Genomic DNA, 12,171 nt, shown 5'->3' on the forward strand with positions numbered 1-12,171 from the left:
ATAATATCGATGAGGAGGAGGGAGAAGAAGGAGGAGCAGAAAGGGGAAAAGGAGGAGAAGGAGGAGGAGGAAGAGGAAGAGAGGAGGCGGAGGGGGAGGAGGGAGAAGAGAAAAAGAAGTTGAAGAAGGGAAAGTATTTCTTAAGCATTGACTAAGTTCCTACAGCTATGTTAGGACAGGGATACAAATACAAACAAGCAAGACGGAGCCTGCCCTCCAGGCGCTTACTTCCTAAGGGACAAGACAAGGTCACTCAGACTAGAAGGCGGGAGGAGAGAGGGAGACAGAGCAGTGACAAGGTGGCCGGTTCTCGGCGAGTTAAGATGCAAGTTCACGTGTCAGGTCCAGAGTCCGGGGGCTGAGAGCCTGAATTCAGGGGAGGGGTTCTGATAGTCACGACCTGCGGGACTTTGCGTAAGTGACACAGCCTCTCATGGTCGCAATTTTTTCATGTGACAATGAGGATCCCAGTTCCAAATTCTATGAACCCCAAACCCTGAGTGTCGGGAACCTCCGAGCTGGGAGGGACCTTGCCAAAGGCGGCTGGGCCACCAATCCTTGTATTTGGGAGAGGGAGGGAAAGCAAGGCCCAGAGACGCAAGGTTTGTTCGAGGTCGCACCAAAGTCGATCTCGGTCCGGGACTTTCCAGGAAGGAAATTCTGCGCAAAGAGAGGTAGGTAAACGTTCTTTTGTTGTTATAGTGGTGGACAGTCAATCCCCTTCTCCATTCCGGTCACAGTTTTCCTTCTCTGGAAAATGGGGGGAAATAGTCCCTTCCTGCCTCTTCCTGCCCTGGATGCGGCGGGGATCACAAGGGAGCATGTCCAGGAAAGTGCGCCCTGGGGCCCTGCGTCGCCAGCCTGCCCCTAGTTCCGCCCCTCTCTTCGGGGCCCCAAGCTCTCTTTTCTCTGACTCCCTCTCGCCCCCTCCTCTCCGGGGCCCTCCCCCGTGCCGGGGCTTCCAGGGTTTGGGGGCCGCAGGCGGGAGGGTCCGAGGAGGATCAGCTGACCCGCCGCAGCCCAATCGCGCAGGAAGGAGGCGAGCGCGGAGCCCGAGCGGGAGCGGGAGCGGGAGCCGAGAGTGCGGGCCGCCAGCTGCCGCGGAGGACAGCCGGCTCCATGGACGAACCGAGCATCCTGAGGCGCCGGGGGCTGCAGGTGAGCCTGGCCGGAGCCCCGCCCGGGGGAGAGGGAAAAGGGGAGGCACTCTCCCCGCCCACAATGCACCGGGTTAAGGGCGGGAGGGGGGATAGAAGGGAGCGTCCCTTTAGCTGTTGGGGAGCTGGGGCTGGAGAAAGGGAGGTGGGTGTGGACTGGGTCCCTCCTTCGGCGTAGTTCTGGTTTCATCCAAGCGTCTGGAAGGGTCTGGGGCTCAGGAACCCGGTCCCGCCCGCGTCGCCCTAATTAGGACTTCTTGTTTCTGGACCCTTGCCTCAGTTTACCTTTACGGGAGATTGTATGGAAAGAAGCTGAGGAAAAAGGGGCTCGGGAGCTTAGGCGATAGAAGATGGAAGATCAGAAACTCCGAGGGAACAATAAAACTAGAGATTAGGGACAGAAATGTTGGGATCCCCTTCCCACCTTCCCTAAGCTGGAATCTGTCTTCAGTTTACCTGCAGGGTAGGGGTGGGGTGATTAAAGGGGCTCTGAAGCAGGAGGAGTGAATCCTAGGACTGAAAGAGAGACTTGGGTAATAGAGGAGAGTTGTGAAGAGAGCCGGGGACTGAGGGAATCCGTCCTGAGACCCTCCCCACAAACCTTGGAGGGCGAAAGGCTCAAGGACTTCCCTTAGCCCAGGCAGAGCCCCAGGGGTGTGGTCTGGGCCAAGCAAATCTAACCACAGGCAGTAAAATTATGAAGTTACCCAATTTCCTTTCTGCCGCTCTCAGCCATCCCTTCATGTACCAGTTTCCTGCTATGCCCTCCCAACGGGGCTGTGCCCAGCATCAGGCTGGCATTGCCCTCCCAACGGGGCTGTGCCCAGCATCAGGCTGGCATTGCCCTCCGTGCACTCCCCGGCCCTGACTCCCTAATCTCACACCTGCATAGCACCTCACAAAGCATTCTCTCAGTTCTCTCGTCAGCACCCATAACAATCCTCGGAGCTAAACAGGAACTACACTTTTCATTTTACAAAGGGGAAAACTGAGGGCCCCGAAAAGGGATAGGTATTACTTGTTCATGAGCACAGGACAGATTAGTGTCAAAATTAGGACTGCAGCCCGGGTCTCCTATCTATTCATCTTTCCTTTGCACCAGCTTCCTGTTCTCAGGGAAGTGTCCTTATGTCAATAACTTAGGTCTTCCTCTGAATTTGTATCTGAGTTTCCTCTTTCACCACCGTTTCTCCCCTTTAAAGTAGATCCTGACAAACAAAAACTGGGCAAAAAAAAAAAAAAAAATCATTTTCTCAGTGTTCAAGTAGAGAAAGATTGGATTGGAATGGAAAATACTGAAGTCAAATTAGACTTAGGAGGGGCTCAGCCTGTTCAAGGAAAGTATTCTAGACCCTCTAAATCATGTTTCAACCACAGAATCTTCCAGAAATCCCTTCTCCTGGTCCTAAGATCCATCCCTGGCAGAGCGAGGTCATGCCTAGAAGAAGGAGGGCAGATATCAAAAATCTGAAATGAGTGCAAGGGAAATTAGGCTCATTCTCTTGGTCTCTTAGAGCAGAAGTGACAACTCTTAGGGGAAGTGCACCGAGGCAGGTTTAGAGTCATGGCAAGAAAAACCCTAATAATGAAATGTCCCAGAGTGGCCTGGAAGGCTTCTGGACAGCTCCAAGCCCAGCCCCACATAACCACTTGCTGCAGAGGTTATCCAAACTCAGCCCTGAGTTGGACTGGATCCTTTTTTTTTTTTTGGGGGGGGGAATTGGGAGGGGAGAAAGTCTCTTAAAAAATCCTGAGAGTCTAGAACTCAGATTCTATGGGTCTGTTTCCCCCATGATCTTCAGGCTATAGTGTTCCCAACAATCAATCACCAAATCTGTTATGGACTTAAATATGACTTAGATAGCACTGGGAATACAAAGACACATGTAAGTGAGCTTGGAGGGGGGAAGAAGAAGAAGAGGGAGGATAATAGATACATATATAAAGTGGATACAAAGTAAATACCAGGTAATTATGGTAGGAAGTTGAGGGAGGTAAAGGGGATTCGGGAGGGCATTGCAGATCAGGATAGGTTTCATGCAGGATTTTCACCTTGAGCTGAAAACTCTAGAAAACTAGAGATTTTAAAAGTCAAACATAAGAAGGGAGGGTGTTCTCGGCTTGAGGGACAGCCGGGACAAAGGTTCAAAGATAGAAGATGGGGAATAGTGTATGAGGAACAATCTGACTGGATTGTAGAGTCTGTGAGGAGCATTGTAATAAGGTTAGAAAGATATGTTGGGGAAGAGTTGTAAAGTGCTTAAACATAGAAGTTTGTATTTGATTTTCAAGGCAATAACAAGCCACAGGAGTTTGTTGAGTAGGTTAGTGACATGGCTAGTAGTCAGTGTAGCAGCTGTGTAGAGCATGAATTGGAGAGGAAAGAGACTTGAACAAGAGGAACTAAGTAAGAAGCTATTTCTGCATGAGGTGCTAAGGACCTGAATTGGGGGGGGGGGAGAAGGGGATCAGGTAAGAGAGATGTTAGAGAAGTGTAATCACTGATGGGAAATTGGAGGTGAGGAAGAATTCAGAATTGAGGAAGACCCCAAAGTTGCAAACCAAGGTGATGACAAAGATCAGTTGATTCAAAGAATGTTGATGGTGATCTCAGCAAAGTTTAGGAGAGAATTACTGAGGTGAATTTCAAACATGTGGAACTGAAAATGTTTCCAAGATGTCCAGTTTGAAATGCCCAATAGGCAAAGGGTGATGCAGGAACAAAGCTCTGAATAGAGCCTGAGACCAGATAAATACTTCTGGCTGTCATTAGCACAGAAATAACCTTGAACCCATGGCAGCTGGATTTCTCCTTAGGAGAGATTATGGAGAGACAATAGAACAGCCTGTACCTAGTGCCTGGCATACAGGAAGGGCTTAGTAAATGTCGGTTAATTGATTGGTATCTGAATAGATTGGAGACTGAAAGTGTTGATTAATGTCCTTTGCTCTCAGGATGTTAGAATCCCAGAATTCCAGTGCTGAAAGGCCCTTAGAGGACATGTAGTCCAACACCATACCTGAACAGGAGTCCATTCTATAAGCATGTATTAAATGCCCTCTATTGCCAGACATGATACTAGGTGCAAGAAAAGAGAAGATTTAGAACTCTGGAGTGTCAAATCCTTTCTGTAATACGTCCAGGCTCCTTTTGAACATTTGTCTTCCCCTTGTTTAGCCATGTGTGAATAGCTATGTTAGGCAGTAGGTCAATAAGCATTAATTGAGCACCTATTGGAGCAGCTAGGGGGCGAAGTGGATAGAGCACCAGCCCTGAATTCAGGAGGACCCGAGTTCAAATCTGGCCTCAGACACTTAACACTTCCTAGCTGTGTGACCCTGGGCAAGTCACTTAACCCCAGCCGCAGGGGGAAAAAATTGGGCACCTATTATGTGCCAGGCATGGTCTAAGTCAAGGAATACAACTAGGTAAAAGAAAGATAACCCCTGCTCTCAAGGGGCTTTCAATCCAATGGGGTTGGCTAATGTGGAAATTTGTCTGCACGACTATACATATTTGTCATGGATTCTATTTTTCTTGCCTTCCTAATGGCTAGGGGAGTGTGGGAGAGGGAGAGAATTTGAAACTAAAAATAAAATTGAATTTAAAACAATCTAATGGGGGAAAACAACACCCAACAGGAAGCTGAAAGGGGAGTGAGGAAGGGGGCGGGGGATGATAAAAAAAAAAAGTCTGGAAAATTACATACAGTGAGATGAGAAATAAGAGATTGCTGGACTGGGTGCCTTCCTTACATAGAGATTTGGGGAAGAGCATCTCCACTCAGAGAGCTCCTACGTGGACTTTGTAGCATATTGTTTATGTATATGTGTGCAGTAGTCAAAAATAATGTTAGTGGTACTTATGTAGATTTATATACGTGTGTTTACAAAGCCATATGTTTACAGATCTGTGTGAGCATGTGTGTGAGAGAAAGCATAACCCCCTGGATAAAATGTTGGTCTCAGCCCCTTCAGGAAGAGCTGGATTGAAATCCTGATGCTTACTAGCTGGATGATCTTAAGCAAGTCATTTAATCTCTACTGAGTCTCAGTTCCAATGTCTTTGTAGGTAGTATTAACACTATCTACAAAGACAAAGATGTCAAATGCCAGATGGTTGTCCCTCTGTTCCTGAAATTCCCCCCTCCTCATCTCTGCCTTCTGGCTTCCTTCAGATCCCACCCTCTGCAAGAAGCCTTTCCCAGCCTGAGTGCCTTCCCTGTATTGATTATTTCCAATTTATCCTGTCTCTATCTTATCTGTACCTGACTGTTTGCCTCCCTCTGCCCCCATTAGACTGCAAGCTTCTGGACAACTCGAGATTATTTTTGTCTTTCTCTGTATCATCAGTGCAGTGCCTGGTGCATAGTAGGCACTTAAGAAATGTTTGTTGACTTGGCCAGCCTGTATATTCTGTCCCTGTGTTTTTCTGTGTTTTGTTTATGAATTCAGTTCACTAAATAGCTGTTGAGTGCTTTCTGTGTGCTAGGCACCCGGAGTAAACAATTCCTCCAAAATTCTACTGGGCAGATCCGACATGTTCGCAGAGAAGAATGATATCATACTTGGGTGTGATGGGACAAAAGAGAAATTGTGACAAAGTATTCTTGGAAAATGTGAAGAAGGAGGGGAAACTTTAGGTTGGGAAGGATCAGAGAAAGCTTCACAAGGGGACTGACCTGAGCTAGACCTTCCTTGAAGGAAGAAAGGATTTTGAAAGGCAGAGAGGAGGAAAGGAACCCATCAGAGGCGTGGGGAACAGCTTGTGTGAATGCATGGAGGCGGGAGACAGTATGTTGGTTTGGGAAGCAGAGCAGTCCAGTTTGGCTGGAACGGAGAGTCCCGTCATGCTTCCCCGAACTTGATGTTCCAGCTAAGCTGGCTTGCTTTTTGTTTGCTGTATTCCATCTCCCATCTCCAAGTCTTTGCTTAGGCTTTCTCCATGTCTGAAATGCTCTTGTTCCCCTACCTCTGGCTTCTAGCTGGGCTCCACTGTACATTACTTTGTAAATATTTTGATGTAATTATCTGTCTTTATTTTATTCCCTTCCTCTGATTAGAACATAAGCCTCCTAAGGCAAAGAGGATATTATTTTTGTCTTTACAGCCTTAGTCTAGTGCCTTGCACACAATAGGCACCTAATAAGTGCTTGAATGAATGCTTGAAATAAGCCTGGAGAGGTAGGATCCAAAGATCCTAGAACAGGGCAGCTAGATAGTCAATTGGTTAGAGCACTGGCTCTAGAATACAGAGGATTTGAGTTCAGCCTCAGATATTTAACACTACTAGTGACTTTGGACAATTTACACAACTCCAGTTACCTTGGGGAGAAAATCAGGAAAAGAGCATTAGAACTAGAGCTGGAAGGACCCTTAGAGAGGTTACTTAGCCCAACTCTCCCCTCATTTTACAGATGAGGACACTAAGGCCCCACGGATAAAACGATTTGCTTGAGATCAGACATCTAAGAAGTGACAAATCTGAGATTTAAACGAGGGTCTTCATACTCCAAATCTGCTGCTCTTTTCACTAAAAAGAGGGTTATTCCATGCTGAGAAAATTTTATTTTTCCTTCGAGGTAATAGGGAACTCCTGAAATGTTTGTACTGGAAAGTGACCTGATTGGACTTGAATCTGACAGGGAGATTCTCTGGCCAGATGCTTGGAGGAGTGATTGGAAAGGGGTTAGCCTGAAAGCAAGGAGACACCTGGCAGGCTATTGCCATCTTGCAGGGAGGGTTGGGCCTAGGGTGGTGGCTCAGTGGGTGTGAGTGTGAGATATGCGGATGAATGAGCCATGAAAACGAATTGGATTGGGGAGGAAGGGGGGATGGGTACAGAGATTGGGGCAGAAAGGCTGGAGACAAAGAGACTCTGAAGTTTCACCTAAAATCTCTCCTTCTGTAGGAAGTCTTTCCTGCTCCCTCTTCATAACCCACCCCCTCCTATCTTCCCAGGCCCCTTAGTTCCTATTTCTCCAACCACACTGCTCAGTCTAGCAACTCTGGCCTCCTGTCTGTTCCATGAACAAGACCCTCCAACTATTGGTTTTCCCTGACAGGCCCCATGCCTTCCATGCTTCCCTTCTCTGCTCTGACCACAGAGCTCCCTGGCTTCCTTCAAGTCCCAATTCAAATCCCACCTTTCTAAGAAGTCTTCCCCAAGGCTTATTTCCAGTGCCTTCCCTCTGTCAGCTGTTTACTAATATCCCGCTTGCTTTGTATAGATTTGTTTCATGTTGTCCACCCCCCCCAGGCAGATGGCTATCTGTTGTCCCCCTTTTTTTCTCCAGCTCTTAGTACAATGCCCAGTTCCTTGTGAGCCCATATGGGTTTGTCGGATTTTTTTTTTTTTTTGTAAAGATCAGTATCTTGGTTTGCCATTTCCTTCTCCGACTCTTTTTACAGATGAGGAAACTGAGGCAGACAGGGTTAAGTGACTTTCCCAGGGTCACACAACTGTAGTGTACATAAAGGCACTTAATAAATATTGATTAGTGCCTTTCTTTGAGATCTGTCTCCAACTGATATCTTTCACGTTGCACGTTGTGTACACAACTGTTTGTATGTTGTGTTCCCCATTAACTGGACTCTTTGAGAACAGAAACTGGGGGGGGGGGTGAGGTTTTGATGTTCTTCGCTTAGCTCGGTGTCTGGCACACAGTAAGCTTTTTAATCAATGTCTTTTTGAGTGACAGTGACTGAGAAGCTGTCCTGCGTGCTGGAGGCATGTGCACAGTCTGTGTGCGCACGTGTATGGTACGTGCATGTGTTTGGGGGTGCACGCGTGCCAGCCAAGTTTCTCCGCCCCGCCCTAGATCCTGGTATGCCAAGCTCTTAGGGCCTTTACGGTAACGAGGGCTCCGACATTTCCCGGGGCTGACACGTGTGTTTGTTTACCGCTGAATGACTTCGGACCTCTTCCCTAGGGGCACAGTAAGCCCCGGAGTCTCCTCCAATCGTGTTCAGAGGTGCCTGGGTCCCAGCCAATCAGATCGTTCCGAGGCACCTGTCTGAAAGCTGGCGCTGGTCAGATCCGGTCAGTTCATAAACTCCCTTTCTGGCCAGCCCTCGGTGGACCTGACAGTCCGGGCCGGCAGATCGGGAAGCGCGGCAGATGCTGGCCTCAGACGCGGCCCTGCACTCCGTCAGGGTCTGTCCTTAGAGAAGGGGCCTGCAGTGACGTCCCGGAGCCCGCCGAGACCGGGGAGGGGGCTGAGAAAATAAACAGGCCTGTGGTCTCCGGAGCAGGAGCGGACGAGCCTTCCCTCCCCCGCCAGGCTTCCCCTTCCGGCCCGGCCAGGACCCCCGCAAAGCAGAATTACTCCTGTCATCCGTGTTTGGGTTTGGGGAAACAAAGACCAGATGGATTGTGATGGACTGGAAGTCGGTGGGACCCGGCCGGCAGAGAGCTGAGCTTAGAAGTGGAAGAAACCTCCAAAGACATGTCTATTTAAATCCAGAAATTGCCTCCGAAGTATTCCTGATGGGAAGATCTCCATTCCCTGTCTGAACATCCCCAGTGACAGGGAGGTCACCTTCTGAGGCAGTTTGTTCTATTGTTGCCTGCTCTGATTGTTTTCTCTATAACAGAGCTGAAATCTGTCTCCTGGTGACTTTCCTTCCCCAGCACTTCTCTTTATAATTATAGTTCCCATTCCTCTAGCAATTCAAGATTTACAAAGCATTTGCCTCATCCTCACTGAAGTAGGAAGTATGTGCATTGTTATTCTTATTTTTGAAATGAGTTTATTTTAGGAAGCCCTTGGAAGTGCTTAGTTAGAGAAAAAAACTGAGGGGCAAATCATTTAAATGACTTACACACTTGAAAGTAATGCCTCTTGAAGAGATAAAGAAAAAATCAGCCTTCCCTCAAAAAAAAGATTTAAAAAAAAAAAAAAGAAAAGAAAAAATCAATCAGTGAACAATCATTTATTTATGAAGTGCCTACTATGTGGCAGGCCCTATTCCAGAGTGTCCCAAAAAGTGTGAACTTAACTGTCTGTCTTTGAGAGCTACTGAGAACTTTTGAGCAGAGAAGAGATATTATCAGATCTCCATAGATGGATTGTTATTTTAGTGGGAAGAGGAAGCACAAGGAAAAGCAGGCCCTGCCTTCAGGGAGCTTACATTCTTTTTGGGGAAAACAATACATACATTTATTAATATTCATGTTATAAAGAAAAAGTGACTTGGGGGAGCCACTAATTTATAGTATTTGAAAAGGCCTCCTCTAGACATTTGAGCTGAGCTCAGATAAGGAAGAAGGACATTCAGGTATAGGAGATGATTTGGCCAAAGATATGCAGGACATCATGTAGGAAGAATGGCAAGAAAGCTCCTTTGGTTGGACTGGAAAGTATGTAATGGAGAGTAATATAAAATAAGTCTGAGAGGATGTGTAGGAACCAATTTGTGAAGAAGATTTAAATGTTTTAAATGTCAAACAAAGAATTCTGGTTCTAGCAGAAATAGGGAGCCATTAGAGTTTATTGAGCAGGAGAATAACCTTGGAGTATTTGTTGTTTGTTCATGGATTGTGGAATTTCAGATAAGCCAGAGCTTCCAGGGACTTAAAATGGCATCTAGTCCAACCTGGACCTGAGCAGGAATTAACTGATCAGAGTCCATTGTCCTTTTGCTTTTAGGTGCCCACCAGCCCTGAGGGTAGCCCTTTCCACCTTGGGGACAGCTCTGTTTGGTAGGAAAGTGTTTCTCACTCTGAACTGAAATTTGTGCCTGTGTAACTTTCTTTTTCTGACCTTAATCTTTCTTTCATTCGATGGCCTTTCAGATACTTAAAGATAGGTAGCAAGGAACCTGTCCTCATCTGGTCTTCTCCTCCCTGGGTTCCTGCAGCTGAGAGCTGAATGCTCTCTCTGTGTCCTTCACCATCACGACTGACATCTTTTGGGGAGTCACCAGTTTGCCAATGTCCTCACTAAGCTGAGACCTCAAAACTGAACGCAGTCCTCCCCATCCTGTGTCACCAGGGCAGAGCACAAGGGGACAGTCCTGTCCTTTGTTGCTTCTCGGAATAATGCAGCCCAAGATCTAATGAGCTAATTGTGAAGGCCATTCCTCTCCCACCATTGTTCTCTTCTTTGGGCCATACACCCCCAGTTGCCTTGCTCCAGTAGAGGGAGCCTTCAGAGATCCCCCCCACATACACCCCCACATGTGTTTGGCTTCAAAGGGAAAGCTGATCTTTTGTCTCCCTGCCAGTGACTGGAGATCTTTGACGTCATCTGGTTTCCATGGCAAACGCCTGTTGCCTCCCTGGATGTTGCCAGGAAGGCTGGGATGTGGGCAGCCCTGAACCTCCCTGAGCCCACCAAGCCAACCCTGCAGGCAAAAATAGCTGTGTTCCCGAACCAGCAGCCCACCCAGCCCACTAAGCACCCTCTGGGCCCCTGGGGTGTGTGGAGAGAGGGTGGTAGGAACACCTCCTTCCCCGTGGACCATGTGTCCTGTCCCCGTGGGGGAAATCGTGGAAGATCATGGAGTGGGGGGCCTGGAAAGAAGGGGGAATTCCTACAGAATACAAGTTGTTTTCTCACCTGGAATGACCTTTCCCTTCCTCTCTGCCTCCCTCCCATCTCCACCTGTCAAAAGCTTCCTGGTCCTTCTAGGTCTGGTTCCAAAGCTATTTGCTCCTGGAAGCCTCCCCAGACCTTAGGTGGATGCGACCTTGAGCTCGAATAATCTCCACATAATTATAGGCTTTGGAGCTAAAAAGGCTTAACTCCTAAAATCTGAGGACTCCCAAAGGTTAAGGGCTTTCAGTTCAGCCATTCTTAAACTTCAGTCAACTAGCATGTCTTGCTCCCAGGCTCTGAAATTTGTCCAAATTAGTATGGCCAAGCAGTCAACAAGCATTAAATTGAGCCTGTGTGCTAATCATAGGTGACGTACAAAGAAAGCCAAAAACATCCTTGTGCCTATCTGTGCCTTTCGAAGCAGAGAAAGTCTTGGGGGTTTGGAATCAAAGAATTAGAATCTAAGCAATTGAGCCAGGCAACAAGCATTTATTAGGTGCCTGCTGTGTACCAAGCATTGTGCGAGACTCTGAGGATATAAAGAAAAAAGTGAAAGTCTGTTTTCAGGGAACTTACACGCTATTGAGGCAGACTACACGAATAGGTACACACATGCACGTGTACACACAAACACATGTGGTACACTCGAAACTGTTCAGTTTTCTTATGAACTCTTACACCTCCAAATCAAACTACAAAACAGGCCTTGTTTTATACTTTTGTTAATTGTCTAGACTTAAGAAGAATTGGGGGGGAAAACTTTAGCAAGGCAGATTAAATTTAAAAGTATATCCTGCATCCAGTTCTTTTCCTAGAGAACTGATTGTTAACTATTCAGCAGCACACATACAAAACAAATATTCTCTAAGATATCCCTGGAGCAGAAGACAGAGTGGGAGGGGAGGGGAGGGGAGAGGACCAGGAAAGGCTTCAATTCTGTAAAGGACCTTCTGCATGCAGGCATTGTCCTAATCTCTGAGCCCGCTGAGTCTCCTTTCTGTGCCTCATTTCTCCCTTGAAATGGTTATCCTCGATGGTCTCTAAGGTCCTTTGCAGCTAAGTTAGAATTAAGAAGAATCGATTCTTGCCTTGTAAATCCTACCTTAGATACTTAGTAGCTGTGTAGCCTAGGGTGAACCACACTATCTTTCTCTGCCTCAGTTTGCTTCTCTGTAAAAGGAGGGGCTTAAAACCCATTGGTTCTTTCAGCTTCCATGATCGTGGCTAAGGTAGCCAGGCCAGGATTTGACTCAAGGTCCTTGCAGTACAAAGCCAACTTACTTTCCTCAGCCTCCACACTCTCTCTCACAGATCTCACACCCCATGGGACCTAAGAGCATAGAATCATTCCCATGACTGCACAGGAGTCTTTTTGGAAAACTTCAGCATTTTTAAGAAGTCCATTTACCACCACGTCCTTTTGGACAGTTCTTCTAAACTCTCCTAGTACTTGAAGGACATGGAGAGGGAAA

General features: G+C 47.2%; 1 protein-coding gene across 1 annotated transcript in view; it reads left to right on the forward strand.

The window, feature by feature from the left end:
- The first annotated feature begins 929 nt into the window (after nucleotides 1–929).
- MAST3 (microtubule associated serine/threonine kinase 3) overlaps nucleotides 930–12,171 on the forward strand; it is an 89,446-nt gene continuing 78,204 nt past the window's right edge. The window contains exon 1 of the mRNA XM_074302457.1: nucleotides 930–1,158. Coding sequence (XP_074158558.1) covers nucleotides 1,120–1,158 — 39 coding nt within the window. The 5' untranslated portion in view covers nucleotides 930–1,119. The remainder of the gene's footprint in view (nucleotides 1,159–12,171) is intronic.

This window comes from Sminthopsis crassicaudata, chromosome 1, assembly GCF_048593235.1.
Source record: "Sminthopsis crassicaudata isolate SCR6 chromosome 1, ASM4859323v1, whole genome shotgun sequence".
Classification (NCBI taxonomy): Eukaryota; Metazoa; Chordata; class Mammalia; order Dasyuromorphia; family Dasyuridae; genus Sminthopsis; species Sminthopsis crassicaudata.